Below are 14,875 nucleotides of genomic sequence, written 5' to 3' on the forward strand. Positions count from 1 at the left end.
TCCGCAACATGTGGTGTTTTATGGCTGAACTATCTTGGGGGAGGCATGCCCCCTCCCCCCCCATGATTTCCCAGGATGCTTTGTGCACTGCTTAAAAAAAAGAAACACTTACCTAATCGCGTTTTTTTCCTAAGTCAATAAAAAGTATATTCTATATAGTCTAGTCTATATTGCTATAGTGTAGTGTAATTGCTTTATTTTCTTCAGTATCACTACGTAATTATTAGTTCCGATTTACTACAAAACAATAAAGGTGGTTTTACACTGTGCAAAGCTCGATGGCACTACAGGGGCAGTAGCACCTGAAGAGAAAGTGCACAGGCGATATTCTTGACCGCCAGATTAAGAAAAACCACCCTAAGTGTTCGCTATTCATGTTTATTAAATCATCATTAGCATGGAGAGCTTTTTTAATTTTTCGTCCTTGCAGCTGGTAAATATACCCATTAAAGCCATAAAGTCGTCTGCCTGCTACTTTAGAATCTCCATTGAATAAGTGTTTGACAAAATGTTTAGGCTAAAATCTAAGCTTCTTCTGCGTGGATTGACGGTGCTGGTGTGTGTGATCATTCTGCTTGCATTCTGCTTGTTGGGACCAGTGATATTATCGTAAACTAAAACGGTCACAAAATAAAAAAAAATAAAAAATTACAATTTGTGAACGAAAATGAAAACTATATTTACAATAAAAGGTGCTGGACTGCAAAAAAATTGCCGCCTCACCACAAACATCTTTTTACCGCGTTTAACCACAGTATCTTCTTCTAATAAACGTCAGGGCTACAGAGCTGTCCCTTTCTTCATCACGGCTTCCTTGGTATAACAAAACAGTTATATGTGGTGCAACAAGTATGTAACGACGGTATAATGCCGAAGTGGCGTCCATTATCTAAATCCCTGCACTCACCTGACACTCTTGCGCGCACCAACACCAAGCTTCCTGTTTTGGGCGGGAGTGCAGATCTCCGGGGCGACCCGCTGCGGGCACTTTCATAAACACTCTAGCCACTCCCTGGGTGAGGGGTGGCTGGCCGGCTCGGCCACCCCACCCCCTTTGCAGGTGTTCCCGCTCACCTACGGGGGGTACACCGCCTGTTTACATTCCTCGGGTCTGTTTGTCTCCGGCTCCCTGGCTGCCTTCGTGCGGCAGTAATTAACACCTCTGTGTTTTGCCCCGCGGCTTCACTCGCCCGTGGAGCCCCATGTCTCCGCTCTCTGTGCGTCTGACCTTCCGGGGCAGCCGCCCCCATCCTCCTCAGAGCATAGTGGGGGGGGGGTGGGGCTTTTACCCATAATTCATAGCTGTTAAGTAGCCCAGAGTCAGTGCTGTGAATAATTAAATGAGAGCTTTATGTTGCGTGCTTAAGGGGGCTGTTGTATATTAATTACTTGAGGGCAGATTTGCGGGGGGGGGGGGATTCTTCTCGGCCAGGTCTTCCATGCCCCCCCCCCCAGGGAACTTTGGTCCACGAGGCCGCATCCTGCCACCGCCCTGCCAAACCGTGGGGCTGGGGGGCTGGGGAGGGCATAGAATGCCCCCCCCCCCCCATCACATTCTCTGTGCGGTTTCCAGCAGGCCCTTTCTGCCCCCCCCAGCCTTGCCATGGAGCTGCAGCCATGCGGCGCCCGCTGTGCGGGTGCAGCCGGCCTCAATGCTGTATGGGACGCCTCAGCTGCTCCCCAAGCCAGCCCCCCCCACAATCTTGCACTCTCTCTCTCTCTCTCTCTCTCTCTTTATTTTCATCAAACAACGGAGCCAAAAACCCCTTCCCTCCCCCTACTGCGGGAGCACGACTCTCGGCACAGTTTCCACTCTGCCTCCCTCCACATGTGTCCATCCTTGGAAGTGTTCTGGAATGATAACCACCCCCCCCCCCCCCTCCCTGTACTAGCACCCGCTGCCTGATTATCTTAAATGGGTCTCACATGGGACTGAGGTCAGTCCTTATTTCTCTTGGCATGTCCTTGTTGCAGCACACACTTCCTCTTTGCCTTTAGAGGATGAAACATTTTATTTCTGGCTGGGCCCCGGCGTTTGATTTATACATTATTTAATTTCCTCCAGAAAATTGGAAGCAGGGCTTTTAGGAATGGAAGTCAATATTTTTCATTTGCTTAAGAACTCTTTTAGGGACAGTATAATCAGTGGCACTCGATGTCGGCCTGATCACGTCGGCCTTGAGCAGGAGGGACGTGTGAGTGTTTGCGACACCGGAGGCGACAGTGCGTACTCGGGGGGGGGAGCGTACCGGATGTGTCCCGCACAAAGCGGGCTGAGGGGTCTGACCCCAGATGCCGGCGTCGGCCTGCCGGACTCCTTGTTGTGTTCCTTACGCACAGGGAGGCGTGACCCCTGCACTCACCGTGGGTTTGGTCTCGTCTTTCATCGTCAGCCACGTTTTGGCCCAGTTTTCGGCCCGCCTGGGGCCCACTGCCGCCTCTTGAATTTCTGGGTGCGCCTCACAAACAAATTAATAACTCAGAGCCCATTTCCGCCATTTAATGAGCACAATGTAAACTGATAAATTTTATTGGTATGGCTTTCAGTAAATCACTTAAATTTGGGCTCTACGTGATTGCCTTCTTTGTAGGGGTCAGGAATTTTTTTTTTTTTTTATATAAATTCATTGTAAGACAAACAAAATATTAGCCCACTCAGACATTACAGTACCACAGATAGTTTGTTACCCTGTTTAATTTCTGACATTGACTTTGTGGTAACTGTAACAGGGAATCGCTCATTCTTCACATTTAATGGAGTTATGATTTAGCTGTCTTGTATTTTGTTCCTTGCTGTCAAATAAAATAAATCTCTCCAATTTAGGCAAAACCAACTTGGCAAGGAAACATGTTTTTTATTATAGGTGATTGAAAAAGTTATTGTTGTGTGTGTGTGTGTGTGTGTGTGTGTGTGTGTAATAATTTTTATTATGGTTGCTTTTGGGCTTTTCCCACATTCCGAAAGCATGCAGTTTAAGGTAAACACCCTCCGTGTGTGATTGTGTATGTGGGTTATGTATATATTGCTTTGTGGGTACCAAATGTCCCCACACTGGGATAAAAAATTATTTTTACCTTTGTGGGGACATTTTTAAGGTCCCCAGAAAGGGAAAATATTTTTTTTTTATCAAAATCTGTGATTGCAATCGAAAACTAAAAATGCCACAATTCTTGTACTTTGTTTGATTACTTATGGTTAAGGTTAGGGCTGGGTGGGGGTTGAGGTCGTCATTAGGATGAGTGTTTTGATGGATTAATGGATTATTATTATTATCCCTTAATCTGGTGCCGATTAACCCAAAAGAGATTTTCCTACATTGAAACGGATCAGAGTTGTGGGTCGGTGTGAGCGACAGCAGGCGCTCCCCACAGGCAGGACGTTCTCCGAAGACCGCAAGCGCAGCGATGCCAGGAACTGCTCCAGGAGCGCATCCGCTGACTGGGGCGGAAAGCGCCGCGGCCGTGCGACAACGGGCGCCCCCGCCTGTGGACACTCCCCCCAGCACGCTGTGATGTCACCCAGCGCGGCTCCGGGTCCTTACTCGGAGCACCGGCACGTCGGAATACCTCCATCTGCTCGCAACCAATTCATTTACCAGTGGTGAACAGAAATAAATGTGACTACCAACCTGTATAAACGTATCATTATAGGCTCAGAAGCCCTCCCCCCGATTGTGGTTGGGAAAAATGACGACGAAATAAGTCGCCTGGACATTCATTTTTCACGAGTTTTTTAGAGGGATCAGTCAAAGGCGTTTAGTGGCAAGCCGGGCCCAATGACTGGGAACACTGGAAACTACAATTCTGTGGTTGGCATCGGGGAATACCTCCTTTGACTCCTTATTCGAGGTGTGGTATCTTTCCGGCATCTCCTCAGACTCTGGTTGGCTTCATCGGTAGCCATGGCATCAGCCTCCAAGCAACGGTATAGAGCTAGAAAGGGCTACTAGAGTAGGTGAAGAGTCTAACCATTTCAAACTGTGATTCAGGTTTATTGAAAGGCTGGAAAATAATGTGGAATAAGATATAGATGCAGTAGTTTGAAGTCGCTGTGCTTTAAAACGCATCCTTGCTAAATTGATGAGAATGGATGACTACAGGAAACGTAGGACATTTTCCTTACTCCACTGAGAAAAATGTTGAAAGATTCCTCAGGCTTCAGCTGTCATTGGTGATGTCATCACAGTCATCACAACCATATTTGTAATGCCTGTGCATTCAGTGTATTCCTGCCTTTTTGAAGGTAATGCAAGTCTTAAATCAAAAGACTAACTCTGAAGTAATACCCATGATATCCAGCTTTATAGCTGCAAAGAATAACTTTGGATGCAAAGATGATTATGCGTGCATTTACCTAGTATACATGTTTCCTTTTTTTTTGCAAGGTACTGTACATTAAGTTCTTATTCACCATAACACTACAGCTGATACAACCAGGTACCAGGCAGCAGAAGTGTATGTTAGCCTTTGACATCCATATATTACACACAGCGCTTATATAATTTAGGGAGGGAGTGCAAAATGAAGTCAGTGTTGCATCAAAACGACCTGTAATTTATGCCCCAGCCGCTGAACGTATGCAGGCTTTGCGGAGTCGTCGTCCTGAGCCAGAGTCTGGTTCCTCTAAAACGTTGGCTGCGGAGTGAATGGTATTAAGTAACCAGACGGCCAAATGTTTCTGATACCACATTGTCCTGCTGCCATAATTGCTTGAGCAAGTATTTGGCACAAAAAGCACATTCATGTTTCTTCTCTCTGCCTTGGAAATGGCTATGAAAGGAATAATTCCTTTAGGTGGTGATGTTGTGGTATTAAGCTTAAAAATCAAAGTATAAACTTTGCCTGAGTATGGTAAGCCGGTGTCTGTGTTACAGTACTTGCATGCTTCTGGGGTCCTGTGACGTTACAAGCCAAGAAACATACACTTGAGAAGTGTATTATATATGTCTAATAAGCAGCATCGCTCCCCCCCCCTTTACTGTTTAGAAAACTAAACATTGTTTTTTATCTTTGACCACAACGCCGACAGCGAGCCCTTCAAGGAAAATTAGCCTCTGCCGCTGTTTTACGGAGTCTTCAGCTTGTTTTTCAGTCACTCGGAAGAAAGCGGAATCCACTTCCTGACATCTGGACAATACCTGTCAGTGCTGTGGCAGTCAGTCTTGGTTAACAGTGACATATTTAGCTCTAAAACAGTAATTAGGGACAATGTCACACCTAGGAGAGCCCCATGGTGTTATTCTTTAACTACACTAAACAGTGTTATTGTTATTTGATGTTGGGGGCAGTGTGTGGCCCCGTGGGTGAGGATACTGCACCCTAGATAAGAAGTTTCTCTATTCAAATCCCACGGTCAGCAGAAAGATTCCCCTAAGCAAGGTCCTTAAACCCCAACTGCTCTCGGAACTGACTGACTCTGCTTCCTCAGTTGTACCTCGCTTCAGCTAAAAGCATCTGCTAAATGAATAGATGTTTTTATATAATACATACCTGTTGTCATTTACTTCTCCTGTATCTTATCGTATATATTGGAGACAAATGCTGTCAGTTTTTTGGCTTGTGCTACAATACCAAAGGGATCCTCTTTTCAGCTTTACACGCACTTAGGAGTGATCTATCGGAAATATCCCAGCATCGGGCCCCCGAGTGCGCCTGACGGAAGCCAGAGAGCGCTGGATGCTCGCCAAAAATCGGGCCAACGCGTTATTATCATACCTCCGCAGTCACATGACCCAGGTGGGCTGGCCCTGATGGCTCATAAACCAGGAGGTTCACGGAGCCACTAATATGGGTCAGGGCGCCAAGTCGTGCCCCCCTGCGGCTGCAGGTGTACCAGACGATATCGTGCCACAAGAATACAGATCAGCAGGATTCACATATTTCACCTCATAATAAGTGGGTGTGAAATGCTTTGGTCTGTTTCCTTTTGTGTTTCAAGGTGAACTCGTCTGCCGCCCAGGGGATGCAATGTGTGAATCCTATTAGGGGTCATATGTAGGTGTTGTTTTTCTTTTTTTTTGCCGACAGGAAGTAGCTCTTTTGTTACAGTTTGGTGCATTTTTGAAACTTACTCAAAAAAAGTAAATTGTTGAAGTATTATATCATGAGCTTATGAGACATTCTGGGGTAAAGGGTGACTGGGTGATTTATGAACATAGTAATTAATACTGAATGCCTTGTGAACAACTGGAATTATGCTGCATGTCGTGGATTTATTTTTAGGTCCTTAGAGGTAAGCGTGGGAGAGTCGCCTTTTAAATCTTGCTCTAATCTGCGTAAATGTTTGTTTTAACATGCCGTGCAGCCGTGTGTCTCTGCCAAATGGGTTGATGCTCATCAGCCAATAGACGTCTTTGCGACTCAGGGCAGGAACCTAAGGAGAAGCATTTTAACGATGAAACGCAAGTGTGGTTGTGTCTGCAGGCACTCCTGTATACTTCTGACCTTGTCGCTGAAACGTGCACTTGATAGAGTGTATTGTATACTCATTAAGCAGGCGCCCATCCTAAGGACTTTGGCTTATATATATTACACTTTTATATACATTTCACCACTCTTCATTTGTCAGTAGTTGCTTTTTAGCACCTGAGTCCTTTGTTTAGTCGGAATGCTGTATAATTTATTGATTTCATTGTAGTTCTAATTTCGGACATCCACCTTGGAGACAATACCGTAATTAAATGTGATTTATTTATACCGCAGTAAAATCTCTGAAGGTGTATTACTCACTGTCTTTTGCTGAAGCTTGTGTGTCATATTTATTATTTTTAGCAACTGTGATAATTGGTGATCTTGCTGCGGAACAGCTTGCCGACGATGGTACAAGAGTTTATTCTGTCTGTTTTCCTATCCTAGATTAGTGCTGTTTGCAGGGAGGCTGCACTCCTAGCCTTGCAGGATGACATCAAGGCCCAGAGCATCATGGGAAGGCATTTTGACGGCGCCCTTGCCGTGGTGAAGCCGAGGATTCCGGCCTCACTTATCCAGTCATACGTCCGCTACCAGGAGCAGAGTGGCTTGCACGTTCTCTGATGTCTCACGTGGAAAAGAGGAAGAGTCAAGAAACGGCACATTTCATGGTGCGGCTCTCCTCAGACTACCTTTCTGCTCTAAATCGGTTCACTTTCGGAGGCAGAAAATGGCATGTATTGTGGCAGTTAGCATTCGAGGAAGGAACCGCAAAGTTATATGCTGACTGACTGACTGCCCCCCTCAGCTGCCAGTATAGCACACAGAGCTGACTGGCAAATCCAAAATGAATACAAATCAGAGAATATGCATTCGTTTTCTGTTCCCTGTTCATGTTTGTGTGCTCGTTTTAAATAAAAATAAGATTTTTCCATGACGTGTTTGTTTTGGTTGTTTACGTGTAGAATATGAGAAAATGTGTTATGAGTTTGTCATGGGTTTATTCCTGAACGAGTCAACAAAAAAAAAATTAAGTCATATTCTAAATCTATAATAATGGCCAAGTAACCAATATAGAAGTGAAATAAAGACATTTAGGAAAAAGAGAAGAAATTGTGAAAGCAGTCAGGGAGATGTAGGTAAGTATCTAAGATTGCATAAACGCAGCTTAAGTTTTTTTTTTGTTTACCCAAAGCTTTTGACACGTGGTCACGGTTAAAACGCCGTTTTTTTTTTTGTTTGTTTTTTTCTGTTGAACGTTTATACCCCCTTCTGATGATGAGATTACCGTAGGATTTTTATGACGCCAATTTAATCGCGTCAAATGTTAACTGCTGTCCGTACGTGTTATATCCTCGCTTTGAAGTGGTTGTTCCTATGGACTCTTCTAAATAGCTTGTCGTAAATATCGGTTATCTGTTGATTTTCCATTTCAATGGGATAGATTGGCTTTGTATTGAACTTCCCATTCTCATGGATTCGGATGTAATGCATCCTCGACACCAATCAAACCAGACAGCCAAGAACAGCGAGGCACCTTCTCTTTCTCGCCGAACAGATTTTTAAGGTGGCGTCGAAATGTCAATTAAAGCATATTCATATTATGCCAGTAAATACATTTTGAGTCGCATTTAAACCGCATTCACTCGGAGTGATTTCTGTAATTTTAATTTAATAGGCTTCTCAAAAGTTCACTTGAGAGTTTTAAATCAGCCTTTACGTTCTACGGGCTGATTACAGGGGGCGGAAGCAACGTTGACTAATCGAAAAGAAGTGTTGACTCAAGTTTTTCTTTTTGTCATTACGAAAAACAGGTAGCACATAAACAAGTAAGTACGGCAACTATGGAATTTCTGACAATACCGTCAAGTAGGGACGCTGTTGGTTGACTTGTGTGGGGAAATCTGTCCACCTTAAGTGTTGCACACATCTCTCCACCGCCCAGCCTCCCACAGCTGCCCAATGAATTAAGAGCGGATGCTATGTATCCTTTTTCAGTGGCGTGAATGGCCAATGGGAGCTGCTTAGTCGGACAAACACGGGACCCTGCGTTCCCATTCATTCAGTGCAAGACGGTATTACAGCGGCGTAGAGCGCGCGTCAGCTCGCGGAGGCGCGCTGTGCTTGATGGAAGAATCCACGCTACAAAACAGAGAAAAACCACAACACTCTCTGGGATATAAGCTTTTAATCCGCGTTTTGCTCCAGTAGCAAATTTAATTAGTTCTCCTTTTTTCTTGTTGCGGTTGTTGCTCCGCTCCGTAGCAAAACAGAACTGATTTCTGTTCAGTGCCTCGAGTTCCTCGCCAGTGCACCGAGTGTCGTCTTCTTTATCTACTAAATACAGCCATGGATTTACCGTTTCTGGATCAAACTGGTATATAAATGGTCGCACTTGGAAGAAGGATTTGCAAACCGTTCCTTTTATGCATTGGATGTACAGCTTTCGTTATGACTGATATGTACTAACTTTACTGCATTTGGACAATTTCTTCGGACTGGGCTTCTTGATATTTTGGTTGATGGATTCAACATCATGGATGGTTGTATATAGGTGAGTATTTTTCCTAGCTTGTGTGACACGCACTCCAATATACATTAATTATGGCGCAGATAGAAATGTTGTGGTTCGTAAATAACCGTGATTGTCACTAAACGAGTTAATCGATACATTTTATATCTACTTTATTACAAAATGCGAAAAGTTATGCGTGCATAGTTCTGCTGTTGTGCGTGGTATGGTTTACTTTGACAAGTGCGTAACTTACAGAGGGCTGTCGACCCCGCGCTGTTATTTCGTTGCGTGTTTATCAAGTACGTGCAGTTGGGGCTTCGAAAGGAAACCAAATGTTCATACTTGGGACAGTTAAGGGAGTTCGCCCTCCTGCGGTAACTAACAAACACCCCTCCCCCCACGGAGCTTGTTTTCATTCATAAGTTTTTCCCTTCCTCTCTTCTTCTCGTCTTCGCGATCTGTTTATCAATCAGTTTTAATTGCCGTCGCAGAGGGCGCCGCGCTACCATTTTCCCCGTGTGCGCAGCCTTGCTTAAGCTGAAACGCTATACGGTGCAGAATCGCGGTGAAACAACAGGTTAATTTGTAGAGAGTTATATTCACCATGCACGCAGGCCTTTTAAACTGTCGAGGGTAACTTTTTAAAGTTACAAATAACTTTGATGTGCGGTATAGACGCGATGATCCGTCTACATCGTTGCGGCTGCCAGGCCAAGAATGTTCTGCAGAGAGTGCATGGATCAAGGTAATGGCCTTTATCTTTGTTGTTCAAACCAGGCGATCTCTTCCTCTTTTGAAAATCTGCCTTTTAGGTATTCTCGTCACACGGAGGTGTGTGTGTGTGCTTTTACGATCGCGGTTTCTTCAGGAGCGCGGATTCAAGGATAGACCGCACAATGCGCAAGCCCGTCTTCATTATTTTGAAAGAGTGTCGTTAACATTATCCTCTCTATATATTTGTATTTGCGCAATCCAGTTAAAATCGGGTGTATGGTGGAGTGCGATTGATAATTTTAGATTTACTTTTACCACCTTAGCATTAGACTTTAAGCCCCAAAATTTCCTCCGAGTTCCGTCGCTCTTCATAACCGACGCAGATTGATAGTCTTCATACTGTCAAGCCACGAAGTTAAAATCTGTCAAATGTATTCAGTTTAATTGTTCGGATTCAAAGGAGCAGATCATATTGTCGGCATCGACCGTGTCCTCGTTTCGCTGCTGTGCTGCATTTTAATGTTAACTAGCTATACAAATGTAAATTAGGACGGGAAGTGTTTGTACTGAAGTTTAGATGTGTGCGTATTGAAAAAGGTTGTTTAAAGTCTTGTTAATAGTCAACTTTTTAGCCGCATGCTTTGCTTAAGATCTAGAAAATATTTAATTTCTTCTAACAGCAGTCTACTATAGAAATACTTCCGTTTTATTTTGAAGCTGCTTTATGTTTTAAAGGGAGCTGCTATTCATCTGTCTGCTTGTTTACGTGCAGTGCGCGCTGCAGTGCTCTATAACTTGGGGGTTCTTAGGGTTTTTACTTTCATTCCACATAATTCGGAAATATTTAATATTTCACCGAGACCTGGTTTCACAAGGTATGCTGGAAATGTGTAAGAAAAACAGTTATAGTTTGTTCCAAATTGCACTTAATGCCTTGAAGATAGAAAAAGCGGAATTATGCCTTGTTGAATATTAATGTAGCTCGTGTTCGGATTCTCGATACTGCTTTTCCCTAATTGTTCGTCTCTTCTGCTCCGACTTGATCTCTACAGGATTTCAGATGCGTGCCAAGTCCACAGTGAATGTCGGAAGTGGTGATCACCCCAGATGGAGCTCCAAAGTCAAAATGGCACTGGCGGTTCATTAGTCGTGATCCAGCAGCCCTCCCTGGAGACCAGGCAGAGGTTGGATTATGAAAGGGAGCTACAGCATGCGGCCATTCTCTCTTTAGACCAAATCAAGGCCATTCGCTCGAATAACGAGTACACAGAGGGGCCGTCCGTGGCTCGGAGGCCTGCTCCCCGGCCACTGCAGCGTCCCGAGAAGCAGGAGAGGACTCACGAGGTCATACGTGTCAATGTGAACAACAACTACGAGCACAGGCCCACCAGTCCCCCGGGTGGCTCGCGGGGGCCCGTGTTGAGCCGCTCCACCAGTACCGGAAGTGCTGCCAGCTCTGGTAGCAACAGCAGTGCCTCATCCGAGCAGGGTCTGCTCCAGCGTTCGCTGCACCCCAGGCCCGGGCCGGGCCACCGCGTCGACCGGACCGTGCGGACTCAACCGAAGCCGCCGCCGGCGCCGCCGGAGGACGTGCTCAAGCCCCTGGGCAAGGGGGACGCCTCGGGCCACCGGTTCATCTGCGAGCGATGCGGGAGGTGCAAGTGCGGCGACTGCACTGCGCCCAGGACCCTGCCCTCATGCCTGGCCTGTCGCGGCCAGTGTCTGTGCTCCGCCGAGAGTGCAGTGGAACACGGAACATGCATGTGCCTGGTCAAGGGCATCTTCTACCACTGCTCCAACGACGATGAGGGTGACTCGTGCGCGGACAACCCTTGCTCCCTCTCGCGGTCCCACTTCTGCTCCCGGTTCCTGTGCATGGGACTCATGTCCATGCTTTTCCCGTGTTTACTGTGCTACCCGCCAGCCAAGGGCTGCGTCAACGCCTGCCAGAGCTGCTACGACCACATCAGCCGGCCCGGTTGCCGATGCAAGAACTCCAACACTGTGTATTGCAAACTGGAGAGCTACCCCCCCAGGGGCCTGGAGAAGCCCTCCTGATCCTCCCACCCATAGATGGCTCCTGACTGTTATAATAAAAGAATAATAATATTAATAACAATAATATTGTTTATCAAACATTTAAGCACCTCCCTCCTCATTCCATCTCTACACCAGTTGACCCGTTTATCAGCAAGTTGTGGAGTGTGAAACCACTTATCTTATTTTTTTTTTCTTTCCCTCCTCCCTTCTCTTCCCTCCATCCCTGCTGCCCCCCCCATCCGCCCAGACCTTCTACAAACCAGTGTTTGCCTTCACATTTCTTTGTGTCTTCTTCAGCTACTCATTAACACTCTTGACTCATTGTAAAGAATTCTCTTTCAGACGGTGTGAGTTCTCCGATGCTTCGTGTGAGAGCGGCCTCTCACCAAATCTGTGAAGGACTATCTGGACAATATGTAGCTGTTACCAGACATCCATAGCAACCAGAATTGTTTTATATGTAATCAGTTGGTACTGGACTAAGGCTGTGGTTATAACTCTATTATGCTTTAGTGGTATTTTTCTAGTTTTTCTGTTGCATTTTTATTTCCCCTTTTTCCAACATCTACATTCTCTACGTGGCATTTTATTTTTTTTTTGTAAATTGTATGTATAAAATCCTAAAGATGAATTCTGGCTATTTTTTAAAGAAAAGTCTGTTAAAACGTTTTTTTTTTTTTTTTGTTGTAAAGAATATTTATTATGTGAAGCTCTATTATTTTATGATATTTATTGCAAAAGACAGTCTTGAAAATTTTACTCATGTCTGAATATAACAAAATATCAATACTTACTGAAATTAAAGGGTGGCACAAAAGAAACTATGTTAACTATAATGCAGAAAATATATTAATTAATGAAAATATCACTGCCTTCCGTGTCGTCTTTTGCTCCACGAGGTTTTTTGGGATGTCTGCGTTACGACTGCTCATCCCGGAAGACTGTTTCCATTCTGAAAGTCACAATTAATGGGGGGAGGGGGGGTTCTTAAGAGAATGTGATAGATATGCTCCCGTAAAATATAAACCAGACACATCGATGAGTGCTAGGCAGAGAGATGCATGTCTTTCGTTTCTTTGTCTCCAGACACTGTAAATCTCAGCAAGGCCTTGGACAGTAACGTGTCTTTCCTGTAGAAAATGATCTGGGGAAAAATGGGAAATGTCATGACCGGATTGGTCTTCTGGAGCTGTGTGTGTGTGTGTGTGTGTGTGCATGCAGAAAAGCTGTCAAAATACAAATTTATCAGAAACTCTTATCTTCATTAGGTTGTCCATATATACACCCTTACCTATATCTATAAACTGTCAATCTGCCAAATTTAAACCAAACTCGAAATCTATGATGATGAAACACCTGAAGTTTTTGGTATATGCTGGTTCGCTTAAAGATGTTGGGTTCTGTCTACAGTCTTCAAAACTGTTTATTTTTGGGTGTTACTGGCTGTGAAAAACAGGAAAACTGTTTGCCTACTAGACCATCCCAGATAACTAAACCAATATGTAAGCCAAATAGAGTAAGTGAAGACGAGAGGCACTTTTCCATTGAAGGCAAATGCTCGGCGGCGTAGGCTGAGAAAGCTGCAAGACTCTGCAAGACACTGGACGCACTGTATCAATAGTGCACCCCCTGTTCCAGTCCAGTAAAACACTGGCAGAGGGTGGCTTTTAATGGTTTGTCAGCGAGGTGACAGAATCCTATTTGGTCACTTTCTTGTTTGGTTTTGTCACTTGGCAAAGTTTGGCAAGGCTGAGAGGCAAGCTTCTTGTCGGTTCCTGGACTGAATCTGACAGAAAACTCCGTGGCTTTGACGTGGATCACATATGCAGCCTCTATAAATACGAGGGTTTTCCTTTGAAAACCCGGAGTGAGTAATTAACCACGAGGTATTTTTAGATTGCTATGGTTATGCCCTCCGGCCTGCGTAATGGGGTTACTATTTCTTGGATAGTATGCTTGTGGCATTTTGTTTAATTGCCGTTCTGGTTTCTCAAGGTAAACATAAATACAAAAGCGTGCAAGGGCACGTCGTTTTATTGCACCGTCGAGAGAGGGAGGGATAGCCGTAAAGGAAATGCTACTCCGCGGAACTGCCTGGTGTCTAAAATATGGAATAATAGTGTCGCGGATCTTAAGCAGAATTTGAAAATGATTGCAGAAGAAGCCGCTGCAGTGACCGGCGGAGCAGACGATGGGGGGTGAGGAGCCGCTGCGGCACGTACCGCGTAAATGCGCATGATATCATTTTGTGCGGGTCAGCAGTCTTCCGCAGCAGAACCGCCCCCCCCAAATGGACCTGTCTCCAATTTCACCTCCCCCCCCCATCCTAAACAGGAATGTACCTTTTGTTACTATGAATAGTTTAGTGCGGATTAGCGGTTTGCCAATTTCCTGTTACCTTTCAGAGCTGCAATCCGAGCCCCATTTGCTCCTGGCTCTTGGACAATCGCAGACAATAGGAGACCTTTTTGTTTTGAAGGCTTCACTTTAGAGGCCTCGTACAGAAGGGAAGTGGCCGAGGCTGTATTTTGCAGGTAATAAACTGTCGATAATGTTTGCCTGGGATCTGGAAGCTCCACAGGTAGTTTGTGTTTAAAATACAGTAAACATAAAAGGATGATACAGTATCATCGCATCAGCATTTCCGCTCGTAATGAAGTGACACGTTTTATAACATAGCTGCCCTTCTGCGGTCTATTTCCGCCCTCATCTTCTGCAGCCACAGCCCTAGAGGCAGGGAGGGGGCCGCCCTCCGGCGGCCGATGACAGCGGGCTGCCCACGGGCGAAAGCCCCGGCGATCGCTCGGTGAGTCACGGGGCGCCCCGTCCTTCCCGCTCCAGAGGAAACGACGCTTAAAGCACCGTAAACTATGGCGCAGGAAATTCCTCGCAATTCGCCACATCAAGTGTTTCTCATTGCTGCATTCCTACGACGACCTGATCTTACCAATATATAAATATAAGTGACACCAGTATATATATATTCTCCTCGTTTCCTCGTCCTATAAACTCGGCACTAGTTCACTTCGTCTCCCCTTAACTTAAGTGTAACGATTTGCACACTTTTCAGCGCCGTATTTATGTTATGCGGCTCGGTTTGATTGAAGGAGCCGTGTAACCTCGGGGTTAAGCGTTTAAACTTGACCGTTTCACCCCCGTTGCTGGTTGATAACAGTGTCGGTCATTCTTCTGCGGTTC

At 45.3% G+C, this 14,875-nt stretch overlaps 1 protein-coding gene and 1 long non-coding RNA gene across 3 annotated transcripts; both read left to right on the forward strand.

Moving 5' to 3' along the window:
- The first annotated feature begins 3,697 nt into the window (after positions 1–3,697).
- LOC125704387 (uncharacterized) lies at positions 3,698–7,345 on the forward strand. Its single transcript, XR_007381102.1, has 2 exons — positions 3,698–6,232; positions 6,856–7,345. It is a non-coding gene; the product is annotated as an uncharacterized LOC125704387 (long non-coding RNA).
- A 1,013-nt stretch (positions 7,346–8,358) lies between these two features.
- On the forward strand, positions 8,359–12,542 carry spry1 (sprouty homolog 1, antagonist of FGF signaling (Drosophila)). 2 transcript variants are annotated; one of them, XM_048969825.1, is made up of 2 exons: positions 8,359–8,962; positions 10,690–12,542. In XM_048969825.1, the coding sequence occupies exon 2, from the start codon at positions 10,745–10,747 to the stop codon at positions 11,693–11,695; it is 951 nt and encodes a 316-aa protein (XP_048825782.1). In that variant the 5' UTR covers positions 8,359–8,962; positions 10,690–10,744; the 3' UTR covers positions 11,696–12,542. The 2 variants fall into 2 exon arrangements, with proteins under 2 accessions (XP_048825782.1, XP_048825783.1); XM_048969826.1 differs by lacking the exon at positions 8,359–8,962 and adding an exon at positions 8,997–9,668.
- The last annotated feature ends 2,333 nt before the right edge of the window (positions 12,543–14,875 follow it).

Source organism: Brienomyrus brachyistius, chromosome 12, assembly GCF_023856365.1.
Source record: "Brienomyrus brachyistius isolate T26 chromosome 12, BBRACH_0.4, whole genome shotgun sequence".
Classification (NCBI taxonomy): Eukaryota; Metazoa; Chordata; class Actinopteri; order Osteoglossiformes; family Mormyridae; genus Brienomyrus; species Brienomyrus brachyistius.